Source organism: Salminus brasiliensis, chromosome 8 (genome assembly GCF_030463535.1).
Source record: "Salminus brasiliensis chromosome 8, fSalBra1.hap2, whole genome shotgun sequence".
NCBI classification, from domain to species: Eukaryota; Metazoa; Chordata; class Actinopteri; order Characiformes; family Bryconidae; genus Salminus; species Salminus brasiliensis.
This window is the reverse complement of record NC_132885.1, coordinates 19101279-19126691: the sequence shown is the minus strand read 5'-3', so window position 1 is coordinate 19126691 and position 25413 is coordinate 19101279. Positions and strand designations below refer to the sequence as shown.

Here is a 25413-nt window from a genome sequence, read left to right as displayed (position 1 = left end):
TTGGGTTTGGACATCATTTATTAGATAATTGTCGGGCTTGGCTTGGGTTACAATTCCATGTTAGGCTTTCTCCCACCATTAATGACTTTAAGCCTACATTTTCCCTTACTTTAGTGTTTTCTTCTAGTCCTAAAAGCTTCCTAAATGGTCATTGTACTATTGTACTATCAAACATTTAAATCATATAGAACCTTACATTATGTACATATTCTTTACATTTAAAAAGGTATTCTCACACATCTCAGATATTTACAGATATTGTTCTTGAAAGAACCATAGAAAAAAACAAAAGTTTTTTAACAGTACATTTTTTTTTCCTTCTTACTTTTCTTAACTTAGTCATAGTCAAGTTATAATTCATTTGGGCAGGCTAGAGTGGTTTGTGTTGCTCTTGTTTTATATTTTGTTGCTGGTAATCTGATGATAGCTGTCGTTGTCAGTAGGTAACTTATCATTGTCGCTACGGTAATTTAGCCAGTTTCATTAGGAATGGGAGTGCTATTTGGCCAATTCAGAGTTCAAACAGAATTTTGTGGGCCCACGGTCTGGTTTTGATTAGATACACTCTGCTTTTGGTCAGGTAAGGATAGACTCAGAAGACATTCTTTCAGGCTATAATTGGGGATAGGCCACAATTTTAGGTCCTAATAAAATTCTCAGAGGACGCATGTTCAACAAAACAACAAATGTGAAACACTGCAAAATAGAATATGGAACTTGAAATACAGAGTTTGGAAGGCTGGGACTTGCATGCTGGAATGGTGGCAAGACCTTACCCAGGAAGTATTTCTATGGATACAGTAATTGCAGGTAACAAGCAACAGGTGTTGCATTCAGGGGCAGCGCTGGAAAGTGGGAACATGCTGCTGAGGGCCAAGAGATCAAAGGAAAGGCTCTATACTATAGCTTTACATTGTAGTGTAGATCGGCCCGGTGAGTCCATGCATCTCTCCAGAGAGACCACAGTTTCTGCACCCTCAGCTTATTAAAGCATTTCAGGCTCCGGTGCACTTGCACAGCTCTTCAACCTTTTAGCAGGCTCTCCACCTTGAATGCCAAGCATAACAGTGGATCTTCCAGGGCAGCAGTGCGTGGAGGCTACAATGCCTACCCGGAAAACGCTGCGCTCTGGGGCTTAGGATGATGAAAGCCAGGAGCCCTGAGTCTGAGCCGAGACTCAACAGAGCTGGCTGTTTTTTTGGGTGGAAGATGTTCTGTGGCGATGCTATCAAGCAGTGCTATAAAGCCCAGACCCCAAGGCTTCGTTGTGCTTTAATTCAGCCATCAGATCAGAACTTGTAATCTAGCTTTGGTGAGAAGCTCCAAACAGGAGCTCTTTGATGTGTCTGCCACTTAAAGAGGGGACAAAAGAGAAGACCTTTAAAGGTTGTGGGATGCCTTTGAGATGAGCAGTGACCTTTCAGCAAGCCACTGTGTGAGAGATGTGTCTTTAAACACATATGGCCTGGGCAAGGGACCGTAGGGACGTGAAATGCCACAAAGGACAGTCAACTAAGATTAATATACCCATCATGTGAAATTGAGTGGAGGACATTTTCATCCTACCTTTTCTTTTTCCCAACATTTTTTCCCCCAGTTCAGATCCACCAGAGAGGCACTTGTAAAACAGAAGAGAACTGAATTCATGGACAACCTAGTTATTGGGTTTATGGAGATACTTGTCTACAGTATAGGACTGTATACTGTGCTGGCACCCTATACGTACACTAAGCCTGCTTTATTAAAGGAAGGTAACTGATCCTTTTTTCAGAAGAGTTCGGGCCATGATGTGCTCTTTTGGTTTTGATTGACAAGATAGATCTGCAGGCAGTCTCAAACAAACGTGGTGGACGGAATTGATGAACTCAAACGTGCAATTATTTGTCCATCACCACCCTCTCCTCATTTTCAGGGCTTGCCGCAGGAATGTCAGTTCTCTGCCAAGGGCCACTCTCTGAGACTTCGCCATGCACAATTAATGCTTAAAGACTGTGCACATTTATTGTTATGCTCAGAGATTAGAATGCCAAAGAAAAGACTTTCTCCCAGAGCACAGTAAAACAATGACATCAGACACACTTAATTTCCTCCTGTAAAAAGATCATCCCGCTTACACAGCTAAAACCAGCCCACATTACAGATATAAATGTCTGTGAATCAAGTAATAGCCATCTTTAATTACTGAATGTATGGATGTTCTTGTCACTAATTAGGTGAGCCTCTGCATTTCACTGTTGGATGGCACTGCGAGCAGTCAGAGGATTAGGAAGCAGAACAGGTAGCAGAACATTTAGAGCATGTAACACACTTTTTTTTTAGTCCATGCACACAGACAAAATCACGTTTACAATATTTCAACCATAGGACTTTAATTGAGTGAAGAGTAATCCTGTGATGGTTATAATTGTGGAGGTTGACATTGCCAACTTGCCAAGCTTAATGAGGACAAACCAATTAATAGATTGATTAACATTTAAATAGATAAGGAAAGGTTACTTCTCTGTGTCATTTGCATGTCGTTACCATGCAAATTCCTCGCTAACGGAGATATAAGATCATGTTGCATATGATTATAGCAAAAATGTGTTAATCACCAAATCATAAATTAAACATGCAGACTCAGAACCAGTGATTGCTCTTTAGAGGCTTTACTTTGTTTAAATTGTGCTTTAAATGAGTATTGTTTTTTTTCTTCTATTTAATGAATTAATATATGGCAGTGTTGTGATTGTAGTATGATCAGCTACTGAGTCTGTAATGTAATGCACCATAATGCAGGGCTAAAATGTGTACTCTGTTGTAAGTTCTACCTCATAGACTGTGAAGGGAATGCTGTTGTTTGTTCAGCGTGAATTACAGATGCAGTTTGAAGAACAATGCGCAAATGGAAATTGCATGCTCAGGATCAATGGTAATTATTGCACTATAGTGTATGAAGCATCAGAAAATTGTCTCCAGGTGTATGAAGAATTGGCACCCTTATTACTCATCATTTTAATTGGCCTAATTATGATTGCTGCTGTTTAGCCTGTATTTAGGATAAATCAATGCCAGAGGAGGTCCAGAAATACATCAGCGGAGCAGAGGGGAGTTCATCCAAAGCCAACATTTTTACTAAGTGAGATCCATGGCAATAAATAGATGGCATTTATCATCATCGCCTGCTCTCACGCCATTTGACGCACTGGGTCACTGAATCTACTCCAGGCTCTATTTATGGCACTGTTAAACCTGTTCAAATACATGTTCATTATTTTAATGAAGTGTAAGCATCATTAGTAAAAAAAAAAAAAAAAAAACCTGATGTGAAACTTTACTGTTTTCTCATTCTGGGGAACATATGGAGTGCATGGCACACTAGTTCACCAGGCGAGTTACAAGGCCCAGTGCTCTCTGACACAGCTCTGTGATCCCACACCAATAAGAGCGGTCCTGGGCTCTGCTGGGTTCATTGTCCAGGCTGTAGCTCCAGAGGGGCCATGGAGAAGCAGAGTGGAATACCATGTGTGCACCCAGTAGGGGGACATTCCTATAGCCCTGTGATTTCCTCGCTACATTCAGCACATTCATCCACTGGAAACCCCACTGTAATCGCGTTGTCCTCAACCCTAACTCTCCACCAATCCCCCCTATCAGCAGCATGTCATGTCCTGTCAAGTAGAGAAAAGAGCAGCAATGTTACAGGTTCCACCTAGAAGAGTTCAGCAGATTCCTCCTCCACCCTGAATTTCCTTGCACAGGATGATGTACGTCCCAGAGCTTAAGTGTAACCACAGCTTGGAAGATTTTATTTAAGTTTATAGATAGCAGTCAGAACCCTATTTCAGAGTATTAGTGAATGTCATCCTATTCAGTGCTATTGGACAGATGTTCTACTTGCATTTTCTTGGATTATTTTTAAGAACATCCTCCTCCTGTTTCATGGCTTTACACCAAAGCTTAGGAGCTACAAAGTCATTAAATAAAGCTGACTTTTGTGCAGTTTGTGGAGCCTATAATTTAATAGTGTTCCACACAACATTGGCACCAGAATTCATAAGCTATTTTGTTATCTAGCAACAAAATAGTAATGTGTATAATACGACCTGTGCTGAATGACTATGTGAAAAAGGAGAATTTGATACAATGCAGTGTGATTTTAAGTTATTATAAGTTATGTAATTATTAGTTAAATAATTATAAGTATGTTAACCATTTCCAAGACAAGGATTTAGTTACCATCCAACATGCAGTTTTGTGTAATCCATCCTTCATCACATGAAATCAGATAAACTTTTGGTGGAAACCTCTAGTGGTTGTAATGCACAGAGAAATCAGGTTGATTTGATCAATATTTTAAACTGATGTTTGAACAGTATTTAGGCAGTGCTCGGCTACTGTTCTAAAATATCGGTTTTATTCATTTGACTGCATTTGACTTTTGTAATGGCTAATCCAGGTAGATTTATTCCCAATTTCTTTATTTTCTAAAAAAAAAAAAAAAAATTGCCATGAGGGTGTCAGTATTATCATCAGCAGATATGTACAGGAAAAATATTGAAATCAGACCAGAATTCCTATTTTGGTGCATTTGTAATATGTAACCATGTCTAACATGGTTTCCCAGACAGGGATTAGGCTTGTTCTTAGAATGCATTTTCCTTTCACTCCCCTTTCGACTCGTTGGTCTTCATTTAGGATGCTGTGTAGTTCAGCACTAGGTCTAATTCCTGCCTAGGAAGCCAACCCATATTTTTCACAGGCAAAAAACACAGTTAATGCTGAGATAAACCATTTTCATGACTGCCAAAAACAAATACGCACAGAAACCATATATGATTAAAATATGACATCCTTAAAAATTGTGGAAGACACAAAGTGCTTAAATCTGTTTTATTCATTTATTATTTATAAGCAGTCATGGGCAGCTGTGCAATCCTGGGCAGAGTGAGCTCTGTAGGCTTCTCTAGTGGTTGGTTGTAGTTCAGCACAAACAAAGCTAGCTCTAATAGAGGCCAAGCTCGATTAGCGAGGCCTCTGATTGTTCATTCCTGAGCGTGTGCCCAGTCTTTGTCATGCTGGAAAGGGTGGGTGTCTGTGATTAATGAGATATTATGGACTACCACATAAGTGCAGCTTTATTTTACACAAAGATCCCTTTGAATGATACTCAAGCTGTCTGTGTAAAAATGTCTGTGCACTGTCACGCAAAAACCTTGTATCTCAGAAATGGCAACTTAAAAAAAAAAAAAAAAAAAAAAAAAAAAAAACTTATTAACTTTCAATGGATGTCAGTGTAAAATATTTTATTCCAAGTCATTTTTGAACATTTCTATTGGTCATCATGGAATTTTAGTCACAGTATAAAGAACAGCTGATCAATTTAAATTATGTCAAAAAGTTAAAAAAAATCATTGAATCTTAGAAACCTGTGTGCTGTATCTACTTCCATGTGTGCTTTGTGTGATTTTTGCCACTTGCAAATGCAAGTGTGTGTGTGTGTTGAAATGTATGGTCACACTGTGTGCTAGCCGCAGCAGCCATGCGACTGTGTGGGGCAGTCAGTTTGTGGATGCGTGGTGTGAGTGTGTACGAGTGGGGCCTTCAGAAGATCGATTGGGGGAGGGCGGGGGGCATAGGGGAGTGGGCTGCTGTCAACTTGTCTACTGTCTGTATCTCAGCGCCGGCCAATCAAAGCGGCCCAGTCCTGACAAGCCCTGTTGGAGTGTGCATCGATCAGGCTGGGGAAGAGGGGCCCACTGCAGGGATTGTTTTTCACAGTCAAGTGTGCTCTAATCTCCCCTCTGATGTCTTAAGAGATCCATCAGTGTAACTAATAGTGAGCCTCTGCTGGCAAGGGACAAAGGCTGATCCACTGATAGGTGGCCATTAAGAATCTGCCTCCTGTGGAACTGCTGCTCCTGTTCGCGACAATGGCAACTCTTACATCTCTGTACAAGCCCCCCGCACCTTCTTATCAGATTGTGAAATGATGTCGTGCAGACGGGCAGAGGCGCTTATTGATTGCTGTTGTATTGGTGTGAACTGCGCCGTTGATGTATGTGCCGGGTAAAGCTGCAGAATGGTTTCTGCGTTCATTAATGCACGGTGGTTGGGAGGTATTATTGAGCTCAGAGGTGGAATTTCAATGATTCCGTGAGGCAATGTGCAAGGTGAGCTTTAATGAGTTTGTTCTGCTCTGGGGGCACAGTAAGCGCAGGCGCAGGCACGCAGGCCAGATACGGATCCAGACGAGCAATGATGAGAATATGGAATCGGTCATTATTTTGCACCCAACTCTAAGCTCTGCCAAGGTCTGTGTGTGTGTGTGTGTGTGTGTGTGTGCGCGTGTGTGTGTGTGTGAAGTTATGTTCTGCTGCATGAGCACTTCTGTGAGAGCCTCCAGCCTCGAGGACACAGAGCCACAGAGAGAAAGAAAGGGATGAAAAAAGTTTGAGTCCAGGCAGGCTCCAGCTCAGAGACTGAATCTGGGAGGTGAGTGAGCGTGCTACAGTAATTCATCGTGGAGTGTGTGAGACGCAGAGGTGTTCTCACGGATCTCCAGTATAGGCTGCAGGCTAGAAGGGCTAAAGGATGAGTGGAGATGAAGTGAGGTGGTTAATAGATTGTGAAATGACAGTAAGTTAGCGAGTTAATCAACACAGTTTGTAAATCTGAGAGATAAGATAAGAGCTCTGTTGCTCAGTGTGTGGAGAAAAACACATATTTGCTTTCCTGAACTCACATTTTCTTATAATAAGCCAGATGGCATTTATTTAATTTAGGACATGCTGAAGGGACAGAATAAGAGCTGACCCCGACAGTTTAGGTGCACCTCAGATGATAAGGGTGAAGGCACAGGATGTGTAGGGTTGAAACATTAACTCAAAGTTTGGTTGACTTTACCAGGGGTTGAATTAAAAGGCTATCCCCATAATACCTGTGGTATATGACTTTTACACTTTTTAAATGTATTTTAACCATATTGGAGTTAGGACGGTGTATTGGCAAGAACCTGGCAATTACGATACAGTACAGGGCTACATACAGAGTTATGATACAGGGTTATGATTCAATATATTGTGGTACTGAAAGCAAGGCAATTCATGCATTTTTTTTTCTTTTATCAAATTTTGGAAGGCCATCGTAGTATAAACCTATTACATCCAGACTGGATTATTGCTACTCAGTTCTCATTGGCCTCCCTACAAGGAGCTACAATATGTACAGAACTCGCCAGCAAGAATTCACACACACACACACCAGATCATGGGAACGATGCAAAATATCACTTTTTAATATTATTTTTTGAAAATTTACATACAGTTTGGCTTCTGATTACCTTACCCTGTTTTACCCTGATATTATGCTTCACGTTTGCTCTTATCTGACGATGTTCATTTGCTCATGTATGGAAAAAGCTTTCAGGTCTAGGTTGTAGATCCAAAGCAATGAAACTCTTGGAATCTCCCCCTCTCTATATCTCCCTATGTGCCCGTCACAATCTACTTTTAAGAGGTTAGCAAAAAAAAGATTGCTTTTGTCAGATTTGTTGTTTTTTGATGTTTGTTGATTCTTTAATCTTTAATTATCATCTCTTAGAATTGCTTCATTGTTTATATTATTTTGCTATAATTGTGTTTTATAATGTTTTTGTTCTTGAATAGTAAAGTGTCCTGAAAGGTGCTTACAAATTAGATTATATTATTATTATTGAAATTATTATTATAAAAACCTGTTTAAATGGGAGTGGAAGAGTCTAATGGCTGACAACAGAGTACAACACTACTACTGAGTGGTCAGGGATTAAACACAACACAAAATGAACCTAATATAATATTGTGATACTCAAGTGTATCAGCTATGTTCAGCCCTAATTGGAATAATACAGAAAACTGTGATAAATCTCTAAAATTATAATAGGAATGTTTTGTCCCATCTCTTCTCCCTCCAGCCCATTGCAGATATGTTGTAGGTATTGTAGTCAAATTGGAGTGTAACAGTATAACAAATCATAAAAGCTTCTTAATTCAAAAAATATTGCATTTTATAACGCTGAATGCTCCAATAAACTGAAAATATTTTTCAGTCACTCCTTTTCTTGCTTTAATGAACAATGAATATCACTGAGGCTTTGTCATATCATGTAGAATCAAATTCAGAATGTTGGAACACCCACAGATTACAGCAAAAAGTGCTAATCTGAGCTTGGCGTATTGGAAGTTTGATTAAATTGTTTAGTTGCATAAATATTACAGGACTGTATGAAAATGCTTTGAGTCTTTGTATTGTCACATCCTATTTGTGTTCATGTTAAAGTCTGAGTTTTTTCTCCCCCAGTGTCAAAATCTATCAAAATCTGACACAGTGTTCCTTTATGTGGTCCCCAAGCTAGACATGTCATTATGGGCCTGTAAGGCTGTGTTAGAGGTTCAGTGGTGTAGGAGCTGTTGTGTTAGGGGTGCTGCTGTGTCAGAGAGGACAGCTTCAGGTGAGGCTGTGTGGATCAGGGGCCTAGGTGAGCAATCGATCCCGTGGTGAGCTGCTGGAGTGGAACACTGCCGCTGACCTTCCCCTGAGGTAATTGCCCCCCTGACTGCTGCAAACACTCTGATAATTGCCACATTCCCTGTAAGAAGACGGGAGCGACGAGAGGCTTTTGTGTAAAATGTCAGCCCTCCTGAAGCATTCCCTCTCTTCCCCTACTCAGGATATCTAAGGAGGACCCAAAGGAGCTTTGCTATATTCTAGGAGCTCTCATGGTGCGCTGCTGATCTCAAGAGCGAGTTTTTTATTTTTTTTATTTTAAAGAAAGGGAAGGGAGCAGAAAGCCCACTCTGTTCACATTTCATGTGGGCCGTATCCTGAGGATGTAGCCTCACTGTGCGACGCTCGTGTTTTTCATAAAAGTTTTATACTTTGTCTCATAAATTCGCCCTCACTGCTGTGTCATCAGAAAATATCCGAGGTTCCAAAACTCCACAGGAAGGCATTTTATGTAAGGCGATGTTAACAAACAGAAGAGTGTGTTTGTGCGTGTGTGTGAGTCTGAGTGAGTATATGAGTATGTAATTGATGTGTATGGATATTTGTGTGTGTGTGTGTGTGTGTGTGAGAGAGCGAGAGAGAGGAGGAGGAGGGACGATCGAAGCAGCTGTCGGTGGCTAGGTAAGAAGAGACTGTTGAAGTGCAGTACTGTCCTGCCTGGGTGTCTGGGGATCACCTGCGGTGGCGTGTCTTCCCCGGCCCTGACAGCCCTGCCCTGCAGCTCCATGCTCAGGGCCTCTGATTTATAGCACTGTGCTCCTCTGTACCCGGCCTGCCCAGCGCGGCCCCCTCTTCACCGCACAGAGACGAATAGGGGCCGGCTGCCTAGGCTAGCCCTAACAAATGTGTGGACACCCTGCCGAGTGGCCTGCCAGGAGAGATTGATTTGCAGGGCCCCCTCTGCCCAAGCTAGCACAGGGGCACCTGCCTGAGGAATCTAAATAGCAGCCTGGTCTCGGTTGCCCCTGTAACGGTGACGACGTTACCCCACTCCCTGACCCCGCTCTCAGCGGCCAATCGCTGACCAAGCGGATCTTTTCCTGGGATATTTTATACGCAAGCAGGCAGAAGCCTAGCGTTCTTCCTTCCACGCCTACATGTTTACAGCTTCATTATGGCCCAGCCATGAACTGTCAGTTCCACGCACATACAGTACTGCTACAGTGCTGCTAAACCTCATGTACAATGAACAAGTGATGTGTAGGAGGCCTCAGCTTTTCTTCTTGAACATCTGCATGTGGTTTGGTCGAAGAGTCAGTGCTTCCCCCACCTGCACACACACATCTCTAGCTGGTGCTTTTTGTAAATCAATCAGGATGTTGGAGAAGTGTTGATAATCGCTTCTTTCGCGTCAGTAGTGTTGAGATTGGATTTGAGTACCTGCTGGTCTGAAGCACAACTGCTTCAGGTGAGAAGGCTGGGGCAGGTTGACCGCTGGGACGTGCCATATGGTTGCAATGAAAAGTGGCGGTTTTAAAATTAGATTCAAGAAATTCTGCACGTTCTTAAACGCTGCTTCGTAATCCCCTTGTGGAACATTACCTTAGTCCCCCTTGATAAAGTTACTGAGCACACATTAGCCAAGTAGGGATTCAGCTGTGTAAATAAATCGTGAAAATTTCATTTCACGTCACCTACCATAAGAGCATGTATTAGTCAAAGTCAAAACGTAGGGTGGTATTTATATCCCACCATGTCTAAATAGCATTCATTATTAATGTGGAAATGTGTAGCTTATGCATGTGCTGTTCATTATGTGTTGGCGTTAGCATACACCTGTTTGGTGCTGTGTATGTATTTGTATACACATCACCATTTGCCGTATTGTAACATATGTATTTTATTATAAAATAATATGTACATGTAAAATATGATTATATGTGATTTATTTACAAATCATGAAAAACAGAATACAAACATTGAAAATTGTGGGCTGGCTCAAACTGGCATCTTTCACTGTTTAAGCCGACTGGTGTTCCCAAATATTATTATATATTTTTATATTATTATATAATGTTTTGTTGATGAGCGTCCGTTGTGCTCTGAGTACTGAAGAGCAAAGCAGGTCCAACATGAAAAATATACATTGTATGTAAGTAGAATGTAAGAGAATATACGTATTCCTACTACAGGAAACAAAATAAATACAAACATCTAGCAGAGAAATAGTACAATATATATATATATATATATATATATATATATATATATATATATATATATATATATATATATATATATAACACAATGCATTTAATGTCCCATTAAATGCTATTGTTTTGTGTTTTTGCAGTGTATGAAATTAAGCATATAAACAATAATGGTGCTTTAGGATGTGCAGAAGTGTCTCTGTAGAGGATGTACACTTATTTACACCTAAAAAATCAACACAACACGGAATTTGACGAGGATGCTTTTGCATAAGGCTGTATGTGTGTGTGTTGGCAGGGGGAAGGGTGGCAGTGATGATATCATTCTGAAGTGTGAATAGATGGCTTGAGAGCTGTTGGTGATAGAGGAAGTGGGCCATCTCTTCAGTACGGGCTCTGCGTTGTTGCTGCGGAGTGTTCTGACTGACCTATTTCAGCGCTCCTGAAAGGAGGACACTTCCAGTTCACTATTGCTGTCATTCAGGCAAGCCTTTGTTCGTGGTGCACTTTGCCTCAGCTGCCCTTCGTTTACATACACACACACAAACTCACACAGGCACACACACACGCTTACATGCTTACAGACACTCATCACACATGCATACATCTAGTTATAAAGCACATGGAGCTGAGGCATAAGGAATTTGAATAATTACTTCAGCCTTTTGCCGTTTTCACTCGTTTTTCATCGTCCCTTCTCCTTTCCTTTGTGTCACCCTGGAGAGAGATCTGGAGGATGGATAATCAAGACGGAGCAGATAGAAAATCCGCTGCCTGAATTTTTATGTCCCTTCATCGTAGATGTAATGGACATATGGAGCACCTCCCGTTGCTGTTGGCAGCCATCGTTCTCACATTGGGACACAAAAGAGCGATAGGCATTAATTCACAGGCTTATAGATCCCTCCCCCACACACACGACTGTGCTGGGCCTGGTTATCGTGGTTGGACCTGGTATGGAAGTGCCACAATAGCCAGAAGCAGGTCATTTGGATTCGAATGGGAAGTTTTATGGCTGGTGTTTGAGTACTGCTCCTCTGTGAAAATAATACCTCTGTTATCAGTCATGGCCATGGCTGACAGTCGGCGTACATTAAAAGTGACCAGCACAATCCCTGAACCCTTGGCTGACCCCGCTCTCCCTTTGTCTGCGGGAGAGATTTATCAGTGGCAGAGAATTCCGTGTGGTCCGGCACCTCCGCAGGAATGGAGGGACCTGCTCGGCACAGAAAGGGGTGGCTATAAACCTGCCACAATAGGGGATTTGGTGGTGGCCAATGCAGGGGCTCCTATTGTGCTCCCTTCTGTCTGAGAGCTGTACATGTTGTACAATAGAGCCAAGGAGAAGGACCGTCCCAGGCAGGGGGAATCACATTCCAAGAGGCTTTGAAAATTATGCTAATAGGCTTAGTTGTTTCAAAGCTACATTTCTCTCTTTCTTTAACCTCCCCCCCTCCTCCCCCCATCTGCTCAATTTGCTGTAGGCATCATGGTGGCTTATTGAGACGTGTCAGGGGGATTTCAGTGAAATGGTGTCCTAAAATTACTGATTGACCCAGTCGTATCCGGCAGCTTGGGGGGAAATGATGTGGAAAAGGTTTGCAGCATCCTTTTTTTAGCTCTGCTCTGTTGCAATTAGAGATGCGCTGATATGGAAATACAATGATGATGATGATGAAGATAACTAATAACTGACAGTCTGCTGTTGTCGATATTAATATTTATAACTGCTAATCACACTTTTTTAACTTTTTAAAGTACAGTATTAGAATTCGTTTTACATGGTGAGCTAATGTAATTTTATTACTAGAGTTTCTCAGTGATTTTAGTCCTGCCTTAATGCTGCATGTCAGACATTTTTACAAACTGTGTGCTCCCACGTCCCATGTGGGTAAATAATCTGTGGGTAAATAATCTAAAAAATACGTTTTTTACAGTTTCTCTTAAGTATGAAGGCACTCATGGAAGCATTTAGTTTTGTTGTGCATGACACAGATACTTCGATCCGCACCTAGAGCCCTTCGAACTTCAAGTACGGCTCGGCTCGACCCGCTATCTTCACCTTCACCTCTTCAGAGAATACTTGGATGAATAGAGTACTATGGTCACCTTATTGACATGTGTTTATTAATGTCTAAGCTTAAAGGTATCATTGAACTATTAGTCTATTCTAACTAGCTAAGGTTTTCTTGGGTAAATAGCAAAGCACTTTGTAAGTCGCTCTGGATAAGAGCGTCTGCTAAATGCCATAAATGTAAATGTAAATGTAAATAAATGTACTTCGGGTTGTCTTTGGCAAAGTCTTTGGCAAATCTCAGTCAAATCCAGAAGATGAGCCAAAGAACTCCTCTGATGCGCAACGCTTATGGCAGCTTTAGGCAAGTCATGCATGAATGTTTTACACATTTACACATCGTCATATCCAAAGCCATTGACAGTAGAAAATAAGAAAGACGTTTTTACGAATGCAATCCAAAAATGTAGCATTGTGGTGAAAAGGCATTTTATTAATTATGAGATCTAATACAGCCGCATGGTTTAAACTCAGTAAATTTGCAGTATTTGCAGTAAATCAGCTCCAATCAACAGCCCACATTACACTGTTAGTTATATTATACTGTTCCTTTTTACCTACAGTTTACAGTATGCCTCTTGTGCGTGTGTATATATGTATATATGAATATTGTGAGAATATAAAATTGAACCCAGAATCACAGATTCTTGATTGTATCATTACACCCCTACTGTGATTAAATGTGAGCAAATGTTTGCTGTTCACTATAAGTGTTTATTAGATTCTAAGCTTGCTCCATGCTCTGATAAAATACAGTAGAAAATAGGTTAATATTGCTATTAAAATGTGAAATTTAAACAGTGTTTAAATATGGATGGCGAGATGCACCATATCACACTTCAACAGCGTGATTGGCTGGCAAAACCTGCTTGGCATTTGCATAAAATTGTGAAACTCTCGACTTTTTATTGCTCTCTCCAGCTGCTTAGCTGTGCTGCCACTCTCACAATACACTGTCCACAACGGCCACCTGTCTCCACAGCAATCACCGGGAGACAAAACTGAATTACTGAACTACTGTAAAATAGAGGGATGGGGAATCAAACCCTGGTACCAATATAAGACCATAATACAAATTAACCCCCCCCCCCTCCTCGCGCCCCCCATCATCTGTAAGCAATATATCAGCCACTCATATATTGCGCACCCCAGTCACAGTGTTTGTGTGCGTGTCTATTGGCATGTGTGCACGTGCGCATCTGTGAGCTTCTCTCTTTGTATGTCTGTGTGTGTCAATGTATATGTGTGCATGTCTGTTAGTCTCTGTGTGTGGGTGCAGTTTGGCTGATCCCAGCATGCACATGTGTGTTGCCAAGCACAGTTGCCAGCCTAGCCCCCAGCTGCCCCCCCATCTAGTTTATAGTCCATACACACACAGCCAGCTGTGAGCACACAGCTAAGCTCTGCACACACAGAGCACACACTCCTGACCTTAACTGCTGACAATGGCATCGAAAGGCGAGCTAAGCTTTGGTAACTGTGTGCTGTGCTGGCCCATTACCAAACATCCCAGCACTTTTTGCCCTTTAAGCTTGCTGGGGCATTTCTCTAGTGGATAGACCTCATAGCAGCAATCTGTAAAACTGAACAGACCCCCCACCCAGCACCAGAGTCTGCACCCAGCCATCACCCACGGCCCCACAAGAGTCTGAAGTGAATGAGTCAGTTTGAGCACGTATTCCAGCATTTGATGGCTTGATTTGAGTTTGTTTGCTATTGCAACCGTTGCATCACCTTCAGGATCATGGTAAAGGAGCCTCAGTGTGTAGCTGTATGTGTGTGTGTGTCTGTCTGCAATGTGTGTGTCTGTCCTGCGGCAGGGCCACTGGCTGCTGTGACAATGTGTGAATGAGAATTGCTGCCTAACAGAGATGTCACAACAGAGATGTAGAGAGTGAGACTGAGACAGAGAGGATATCGCTGTTAACGAAGCAAAGCATTTGCATAGCTTAAGAACACTGTTGTCCATGGTGACATGAGTGTATTACTGAATGGATGGGAAATCTTGCTTTTAATGAGGTGGAAAAGTGTCAGAGCTCTGGCTTCTAATGATGAAGTATGCTTTCTAGATTGTCTAAGGCCCTCTGCCTGACTGACCTGCTCTAATATCTCTGCATTTGTGTCATTAGCGATTCTTAATTAGAGCACAGGCACAATATTTTGACTCACTTTGACAGATTTATGAAGCGGGACAGGCCACAGAGTCCTGCAATTAATTTGGAAAGATGATTAAGGGCAAATACGTCCTAGTTTATCCTGGTTTTGATGGGATAACTGTCTTTACTTCCCAGGGAAGAAGGCTTTCTACTAGATTTTGGAGCAGTGCTGTGAGGATTTGATTGCATTCAATGACAAGAGCATTAGTGAGGTGAGGATGTTGGTATATCACCACCCCACCTCATCCCCAACTCATCCCAAAAGTGTTGGAGCACCATCATTCAAGAATACACAGTTCCACTGCTCCACAGCTCGGTGATGGGCTTAATACCCCTGTTCATGTTTAACTGCTTCAGAGAGTCCCATTCTATTGACTTCTCTACATTGACTAGACAAGCTGTGTATGTGTGTGTGTGCATTTGCACATCTGTGTCAACAACAAAGTAGCTAAAGGCATTCATTAGAAGGGGTGTCCACAAACATTTGGATGAATAGTGTCATTTAATGTGTGTTAATTGTATTTAAGCAGTATTCATTAGTAATGGACAACACTTGTAAGATATCGCAGAGCAGAGTTTTACCTCCATTAGCGACTGTTTGGAGCCAGTGCTAGTTCTTTGCAACCCACTGATGGGATCGAAATGTTTATTGTTGCCCTTGCTGCGCCGCATTCGCCCCAGCCAAAACTAATCAGAACTAAACACCCAAAAACATATTACACATGCACTCTGTTAGCGTGCCAGCCGATGAATGGGCGAGTTGTCGAGCAGGCGCTTTTTTCCGCAGCGCTAATTCATATCAGCCTCTTCAGGGCTGCAGATTGGTGTTTGTGCTGGTAACTACAAGGTAATGGCACTGAAGTGGAGGCTCATTCATTTTCAAAAGGGCCTCGAAAAGCCTCTTCACATTTGGCGCTTCACTTTGGGGAAAATTGGCACCGCACGCTCCGGACGGCGTAATTAAGCGATCTGATCCGAGGCCTGATTTGAATGAGAAAGGCATCTGATGAGCAGCTCGGGAAAGGTGCGGGAGGCACAGTAGTGGCATTGTAGTGTAGGGGGAGAACGTGGGCAGGAAAAACACATGTTTGGAGCCGTAAACAGTTCCTGAAGCTCGCCGCATTTCACAATGCTAATATTCAGCTCGGGCCGCTCATGGCTCTGCCTGCCATTCCTAACGCTGAAGAATGGCTCTCCCACAGGACGCCTGATCAAATCTAATTTTACTCTGCGCATGGGGAGAGAGAGGGGTAAGGGAGAGGCAGAGGCAGAGGAGAAGAAAGGACGAAAGAGGAGAGGAGGGGTGAAAGTCCCTCTGACCTTGTGGAATAGAAGGGGAGGGAGCCAGTCTCTGGAACCAGGAAATCATTTGTTTAGTGAACACTCTGGACTACTTGCTCTGTTTACTGCTGGCATTGCTGAAGTGGAGCGAAACCTCGCTGACCTCTCCTTTCACCATGAGAGAGAGAGAGAGCGAGAGAGAGAGAGCGAGCTGATGAAGAACTCTACTCCTGAACACGCTCTCCAAAGCGAGAGTGTTGGGTTTCTTTGCCGTGCTCATGCAGTCAGGTCGTGTTAGGAGTATTATTCCAGCATGTCAGTTTTTTTTTTTACTGGAGCCAAACAGGCATTCAGAGGATAATATGATTTTGAGCATTCTTAGTCTTTTTAGGTTTTCAGGCCTGGTTTCCTATCCAAAAAAAGGCCCCTGCTAAAGGCATGGGGTGGTGGAGGGGGAATTCTGGTGATGTGGGGGTGTCATTGGAGTTGTTTACAAGGCAAGGGTGTATTGATTCAGGGTGAGGTAGCCTCATTCTCCTCTGAGAGCGCCATTGTACAGGCTCCAGGACAAACACAGTCTCACTGAGGCGCTCTGATCACATTTCAGCTCTCTGTCTTTGCGCTACAGCTGGGCTCTCCTAAGTGCCCGCGGTTACAAATGGACCACTGAGTGCGAGATAGCTCATGTGAATGCAAGGCTAAGCATTCGGATCTGTGATTTATGAGTCCGTCTGCGGGTGCACGCGCGTGTTTTCCTATAAAAGTGTGTGTGTGTGTTGTGTTGTGTAAATGTGTGTGTGATTGTGTGTGCAAGTTTGTTTCTGTGATTGTGATATGAGTGTGTTTTTCTCTGTTCTGTGCGCGGTTGTTTGCGCGTATGCCTCTCAGTTTGTTTACCATTCTGAGTCCCTCTTGGCTTATTGGCATGTTTACAAGACAGTCGACTCATTTTCTCAAGAACTGTGGAACTTTGTGATTTAGTCCAAAAACTCCCAGCAGAGCCCAGTTCAGAAATGTTGAAGCACATAGGCGCAGAGCAAATTTCATGTGCAATTCAAATGTGCCCAAAAGACGGAGCGAACGTTCTCTGTGGCAGCGGGAGGTGGACATCGATCGGGGTCAAAGGTCACATGAGCAGAGCGCTCTGGAGGTGTCGATGCTGGTTGTGATGTGATTAGGACAGGAGATGAAACCCATGCATGTGCTTGAAATTGAGTTTGATGCGTTTCCCATTATGCTTGTGCACAGTCGGTAACAGCGCAGTGTGCAGCAGTGACCTTCACTGTGAGCTTCACTTTATTAAAAAAAATGTTTCATGTTGTAAAACAAGCAATATTTGATTTATTCTGATTTATACATGTATTTATTTATTTGTATGCATTTTAATACATACCTAATCCTTGCAAACAGCCTATACAAACATTTGTCCATCTGTGTTATCTTAAAAATTCAAGAAAACAATCAGTCATCACTTTAACTATAGATTAAACTATTATGTGATCAGAACACAACATTGCGTGTCAAATGTACACCCCTATTTTTTATTTTGTACTTAGTCCAGCTGAGACAGCCTTCAGGAAGGAAGGGTTTTTAGAATAAACCTTGCATATTATATGGCAGACATTTGAACTTTGCAAAGCGCGACTTGGAGTGCGATTTTGACCTGGCCTTTGTTCTCCAGTCCCCAGAGGAAGAGTGTCTATAGCAGACCCTCTTCTGAGACAGTAGGATTCAGTTTCACAGGCAATTAGTCTGAACAGGAGCTGCTGAATGAATGCATTTGTTCCCCGCAGCCTCTCGGTCATTGCGAGCTACTGTACAGACATTACAGTAAACGAATCCAGCCGGCACCTTCTGCCATGTCCGTACCACACTCGTATTGATTGACTTAAAGCTGTTGCGTAGCAGTCTGCTGGGGCTTGTTTCTATCACACCAGCATTTTATGATGTCAGTGGAGCTTCTCTGCTTTTGTTTCAAGGTTTTTAGATTTGCTGTACAGAAGCTGTACAAGCACACAAAGCAGCGGAATGACTTTTAAGCACGGTCTGCCCTCTCAGTTGAAAAAAATTTAATACGGACCAACATAGGCACACCATGTTTAGCAACCAAACAGACACTCTCTGTCTGACGTTTGGGGATACCTTGTCTTTTAATTGTAGAGAGTAGTGGCTGATTTTCACGATTACTTTTTAACCCTGTAAACTGTGTGCTAACTACTAGGCTTCTTCAGCTATTAAAAAGCATAATTAACTATTGGGTTTTTCAGTAACTGTAGTTACAGGAGTTAGAAATTAAGGTCTGGACCTACTAAGGGGTCCTTAGAATATGAGGACTATTTTGTATATAAATAATGATTTTCTTTCCCATTGTTGTCATTTGTATTCCTTTATTAACATGCTTTCTCTGTGCTGTTAGTATTTATTTGCAGAAGAACATAATCTAACAAAAAAATCCGATACAAATTATCCTATTTTGGAACAAAAAATGAACAGGATCAAGTCACACATCAGTTGTATTTTACTGCTACTAAGATTAATCAAAACAATAATAAGATTATACTGATCCGAACTAAGCTCTGATCTTGTGCTCGATCGAATATAATAATGCATCCAATAATAAAGGAATGTTTTGTACAGTGATAGACAACACATCAGTGCACAGAAATCATTTTCAATATGGTGATCTGGTCTCAAGTGATTGTAGTATAAAGGAAGGACCAGTCTGAAAGGACCAGTCACTGGTTCCTGGCTACAAAAACACCACAAAGACGAAAGAACACTACACACAACTCCGGGAAGGGGTTATTGAAGAGCATGAGTCAGGGGATGGACGCAGAAAAAAATCCAAGTCACTGAACATCCCCTGTAGTTCAGTTAAATCCGCCATTAAGAAATGGATTTAAAGACAGCAATGTTCTGAAGTGGCCAATCCAAAACCCAGACCTCAATCCAATAGAGAAGTTGTTGCTGGATTCGAAAAGGACTGTTCACGCCTGATCACTATGCAGCCTGACAGAGCTTGAGCAATTTTGCAAAGAGTAATGGAGTAAAATTGCAGTGTCCAGATGTGCAAACCAGATTGAGACCAATCCACACAGTCTCAGTGCTGTGATTGTGGCCAAAGGTGCATTTACTAAATACTGACTTAAAGGGGGTGAATATTTATGCAATTACTTATTTGACGTTTTATATTTTAGTTAATTGACATTATTTCTGAGAAATCTGTTTTACAGATCTTTTTCTGTTCAGAAATCTGTTTTTTTTTTTTAGAAATTCTTGTGAAAAAAAGGCAAATTATGTTGGTCATGATTTCATTTATTCAATTAGTAAAATGGGAAAACATCCAAATGGGGTGAATACATTTTTTATACTGTAAATTGCACTGTAAACTGTCAAATTAGATCTGGACATTGTTGTGAACAACAACTACAAACAGACAGAAACATTTGTAACGCTTCCTATATATGGTTCATCTGAAGATAGCATGACACAATGTATACTGACAGTACAGTACAACACGATGTGCTATTTATTTTACAGTACTGTACACTGTATTATTCCCTCCTCCGAGTCCTGGTGGTCCTTTAGTGCTCCACCATCAAACACTTTCAAAGTAACAAAGAGGAGATCGACAAAATAATAAGATCATCTGTCATATCCTGATTAAGCACTGTTCCTGGGAGAGTGTCTGTGGGTCCGTATGAAGACGGAGTATGTGTGTGTGTGTGTGTGTGTGTGTGTGTGTGTGTGTGTGTGTGTGTAACGTGCGGGGAAAGGCCTGGATGAGAAATCACCTCTGTGGCTCTCCACAGCCGCCTCATTCCCTCCCCCTGCCTGTTAGCCTGAGAGTCAGCTCCAATGTCTCCTTGCAGCACACGTGCAATCAATAACAGCACCCAATCTCCCTCTCTCTCCCTCCCTCTCTCTCTCTCTCTTTCTCTCTCACACGCACACACACGCTCACTCATACTCATTCACGCATGTACACACTGCCAGGAGAGGTGAGGCGCTTCCTGCACGACACGACCTGTTAGAGACACACTCTTTTATATCTCATCACACACTTTGCACGTTTAGACAAGAACCCCCGGAACAACTGAAGTGTGTGTGCGATGTAGAGGAAGTGGAAGAAGCAGGTTGCTGGTTAATGTCATTCATAGCCTCATCATACAGTACATAGAAAGGCTGTGAGAGAGAAGGACATGTCACTAGCAATGATTGCCTCTCAAGCTTTCATTAAAGAGCTGTCAAGCTGCAAGTGCATGATTGAGGCAAAGACGCTTACTTTTCATGACCAGTAGGGTAGAGTTGGTTATCATCTGTCATCTGATTATTGTTGGGAATCAGGTGAAAATGGTTATCTTAACAGTTGCCTGATATCTGAGGAATTACCACCTTTTCTGGTCCAATGTTAACTGTCATTAAACTATAATTAAGCTCTTTAGCATGTTAGCTGCACTCATAACACTGCAACAGAGACTGCAACCAGACGACCCCCCCCCATCATCTAGCTAGCTAACTTTTTTATTTTTATTATTTTTTAATTCAATAAATAAACTCTAAATGTGTTAAAAACACAACCTAACAGAGCAGCGCACAACCTCCTTAATTGGGAGGCTTATGCTGCGTTCCATTTAACTACAGAGTTGGATGTCGGAGCTGGGAATGATGTTACACCCTAGCTGACCACATTCCAATTTAACATTCCCATAGTTGTACACTATTTCCAAACGTTTCCAAAAAGCAGTTGAGTTTACCACAACTGGTTTGACAGTATTTTACATATAATATTTGGACAGCAAATCTAACCAAACTATGTACAACTTTTTATGTCCCATCATTGTTAGCATTGTCCAAGGTTAGCACTGTTAGCGATACAAGTTAATAACAGTGCATTATATGGTGTTTTGCACATCCAAACACCATGGAAACATGACCAAAGCTAGACGTTGGACAGTACTATGTAGGAAACAGTGAGAATGAGACACAAATCGATACAGTTGCTCTTAAACTACAACCAAACCCACAGTGCCAAGGCTGTACTTCACTATGTTATAGAGTCCAAAAGGGTTAATTAAATAATTCTGTGTAAAATGTGATTTCTACACACAGCTTAGTAATTAAAAAGCACATTGGATGAAAAGGTTACTGTAATGCAACCCTAAATAAATGAATGTTGAGAAATGTTTGTCTGATTACAGTCAGAATTCTCTTTAGTTTGTTCCCCTCTCTCTCCTAGTTTGTTATTTTTTCTACAATGATTTCCAAGAGGGTTATATATCTACACTATATATCTACACATACTTTGTAGTTTTCCACTGAAAGCTCCTTTAGCCAAGTCGTTTTAAAGTCAGCCAGGACCAAAGGAAAAAGAAAACAGTTAAATGTGTTTATTTTATTTTGTTATTTATTAGACACATGTTATTTATAAATGCACTTTTATGACTGTTTTAGGAACTGAAACCATTTCAACAGTTTGTCTAAACCTCAATATTATTAATAATATTACTACAATATTGATTACTAAAATCCGCTACTTCAGTGGCATCACAGGTATACACTACATGCTCAGTACGTGTTCCTGTTCATTTGCCCGAAGTTCAGTGTCTTTTTGTGTGTAAATACACAGGGTTCTTACAAATAAATCGTGTTTTCCGAACAGTCCTGCAGTGAGGTGTTTTCTGGCTACGCTACGCTGCATGTTTCTCTCATTTGGGACTGTGCGTTTGCCAATTTGCAGAGGAAACACTGCGTCACATCTGATTTCCCATAACTCGGCCTAATAGGCACTGCTGATTTTTTGTCAGCCTGGTTTTCTACGGTGGCCAGGGGGAATCTCGGAGGAGCAGCAGGTTAATGTAAACCTGTTTTTTGTAAACCAGGGATGCGTGGCCTTTTGCTGCCCTGCCCTTCTCATGGTCACTCTGAAGAAACAATAGCACTTCAGATGCCCAATAGTAGGTGGCAAGTAAAGAACTGTGAGTACGGGATAGTAAATAATAACCATCACACATCTGTTGGTGACAGCCAGGCAGGCTTGGGAGGGCTGTGTGTTATTTGTTCAGATGGTCTCTCGTACTGCTTTCCCAGGGAGGTAGAATCCAGCTCTGCTACCGTTGCTCTAGTGGAGTCATAGCCAGAGAGGAGCTTAAAGCCCACGCATGTCTGGCCATGAAGCGCAATTGAATCGGGTATAGAACAATCTTATTGCTGACTTGAAAGCTTTGGGTCGCCAACTGTATCAAGTGACAAGTATTGAACCTGTGAAAAAGAGAGGTGTGGAATACAGATTTTGTGTGAGCCCCTGTAATTAGCTGGCTCGTCGTGATTTTTCCTCTCCTCATTATGGGTAATGGAATGGAATTCTGGTGAATAGGAGCGGATGAGCTGCTGAGTACAATTTAATACCAGAGATATTTAAAGGGAGCTTTTCTCCATTTTAAGAGGTATATTTGCATAATTCATGCAACATCCCCTGGACGTGTCGCTAAAGGGAGCGAGTAGCGCCTCATTTTTAAATGTGCTTTATCGGCTGGCTTCGGCTTGGCGCCCGATTCTCCCTCCCCCCCTTCTTTTAGCATTTCTCATTCTCCTCACACGTTCAGTGTGGACGTTAACATACAGACATCTCTGTACTTTGCTTGCACTGGTATGTTAAAGTCAGATGATTAAAAGTCTCTCCAGTGTGTCCGCTGATGCATATGGTCATGTGAAATGATTCAGTCCATTAAATGTGGCAGCGTGGTAATGGGGTAATAGATGACTCTGTTGGCTAAAGGTTCCCAGCATCCTAATTTGTCTTCTGCTCTTGTTTGTCTCCACAGCCTGCCGGCCCGGCTTCTATAAGGCCTCCTCTGGGAACGTGAAGTGTTTCAAGTGTCCCCCGCACAGCTACACACACCAGGAGGGCGCCGTGCACTGCAGCTGCGAGAAGAACTACTTCCGATCGGAGGGAGACCCCGTTTCCATGGCCTGCACTCGTACGTATTCTTCATTGCACCCATACTGTGCACCTGCAGCCAAAACCTGCCTAACATCAGTCCAGTTTTAGAGTTCTTGTGTTTGCAAGGAGAACTCCACAATACTCAAAAAAGCGTGGAGAAGCCCATAAGAGTCATAACGAAAGATCTAGCTAACATCTTATGTAGTTCTATAGACAGCCGTTTACATGGGCAGCTCGAACATGCTGAAGCAATCCTAAACGTACTCTCTTAAGTGTTGTGGTTTATAGTGTTTGTTCTGGGATTGATGAATTTATGTTGGCTCAATCTGACAAAGCTTCTGATCCTCCTTAACTCAGTCCAAGCATCCCCTCAGAGAATAGACTTTGTTTGTTTATTTTTTAACCATTGTAACCCAGTGGGTCTCCATGGGCCTGCACCGTGGAGGGAGCTAACCCATTCTCTTTTATAGACGAGGATGCAGATGGTACACAGATGCACACAGCCACTGCCAAGCATTCCAAAACACATTATCCATAAATCATGGTCTTGCTATCAGTGCTGATTCAGATCACGTAAAAACCGCAGCTCACGCGTTGAATTCTGAGGCCAAGTTTAATAAAGCGTGTCTTACGTGACAACAAAAGTGGTCAGCGTATTCGGTCATGCTATGCTCACAGCACGTTTATTTGCTCTGTCAAAATCGGTTCTAAGTCTTCTCTTTCCACCCAGGCACTTACAGGCAGTTCCCGTTTCAGTCTTTGATAGGTGCAGTCGTGCCTTATCACTGTTCCCTTTTACACAGCTTAGAGAAAGGTTGAAGCAATATGGTGAACACAGCAAAAATAGCTTATGTGGGCTTAATTTCAGTGCGTCATGCTGTCATAGCCCTCAAGCAGAGACATTTATCTAGATAGAATCTCCCCCAGATGCATGGATGCTACTCTGCCTAGAACAGATTAGCTTTTAGCACGGCTTTGAGAGTGGTGCTGCAATTAAAGCAAGGCCTTCCGTGATTTTATCAGTTTTAATTCCGAAGGTCATACAGAAGTCTTCACAGATTCTAACTTGAACTATTTTTTTGAATTTGTACCCAAAATTCCACATTATATAAAGTCCAAGTTTAATTCCATAAATTATTGGTGCAGAATATATACAGTTTGAGCCGGATTCTGTAAAACACTGTCAGTACGATCCTGTGTTCACTCACTTGTCAGACGTTTCAAAGGCACACATATTTATGCCTGCTTTTAGTATTTATAAATAAGCATGTTTATTTCTGCCTGTCTCCTTTTTATAGCCCCATAAAGCTCGTATATTCAATGGCATAAATCCTCAACGTGAGAAAAACGCCCACAGTAGACAGGAATGAATATGTTGCATATCTGGAACATTTATCAATAGCACCAGGCGAACAGCACTCACATGTCATACTCTCAAAGTCGTGGGCCCAGATTGTGTTGTGGTTCCAGCGTCGAGGCGACAGTGGTAATTTTAGGCTGTAGTGGTCCTGAATGCTGTATTCACACCTCCGTGAGCAGGGAGCTGAGCTGCTTGTCAGAAGGGGCTGTGTGTGTGTAATGGATGGCTTACTCCAGCACACCTCACATCCTCCTGCTGGCAGGCCAGCCAGTCAGTTAACGTTAACTGGCACACTGTGATTTCTATTATAAGTCTGGATCAAAGGACGCTGTACTCTGGCAAAGATGTTAACCCTTAATGGATTGCCACTTTTTTTCCCCTGCTGACATGCAAGCAGACAGGATGGTTAATGGCTTTGCCTGGTTGTGGTCCTTCTTATCCTTCTGATATTGAAAATGACTCACATTTTATTGTAATCCTGCTCATTTACAAAGGCATGCTTGGATATATTTGTGCTGCTTTTTTATAAAATATAAATCTGCTTTATTTCAAGGACGTAATGAGTAATGTGTTTCTTTAGACTTCCCTAGAATACGGGAAAGGAAGATGATCTTTGATGATGCAAGTTGTTATTAAGCAGTTTGTGTGGTACATCCTGTACCTGACCCAGCTGAAATGCTGAGTTAGTGTGCTGTCAGAATCAACTGGGAATGCAGATATGAATTGAATCATCCTGAAACTTATTTGTCTGGAAGGGGGTTGACCCTGTCTTGTAATGTGCTGTTTAATGCGGCATTAAATCATCTCCTCATTCTTGGTTTGACATATTAGGGAGAAGTTAGGAAGACCCTGAACAGCAGTGCTTCAGGCTGTAGGTGTAAATTCTTCATGTCAAATCAGCCACTCGCTGTTTTTTTCTCCTT

General features: G+C 42.0%; 1 protein-coding gene across 3 annotated transcripts in view; it reads left to right on the top strand.

Moving 5' to 3' along the window:
* Positions 1 to 25413, top strand: part of epha3 (eph receptor A3) — an 87815-nt gene that overhangs the window by 23311 nt on the left and 39091 nt on the right. For all 3 annotated transcript variants that reach the window (XR_011980023.1, XM_072685991.1, XM_072685992.1), the window contains exon 4: positions 23012 to 23167. Coding sequence is in view for 2 of the 3 variants with exons in the window: in XM_072685991.1 (XP_072542092.1) it covers positions 23012 to 23167 (156 nt within the window). In the remaining variant the exon portion in view is untranslated. The remainder of the gene's footprint in view (positions 1 to 23011; positions 23168 to 25413) is intronic.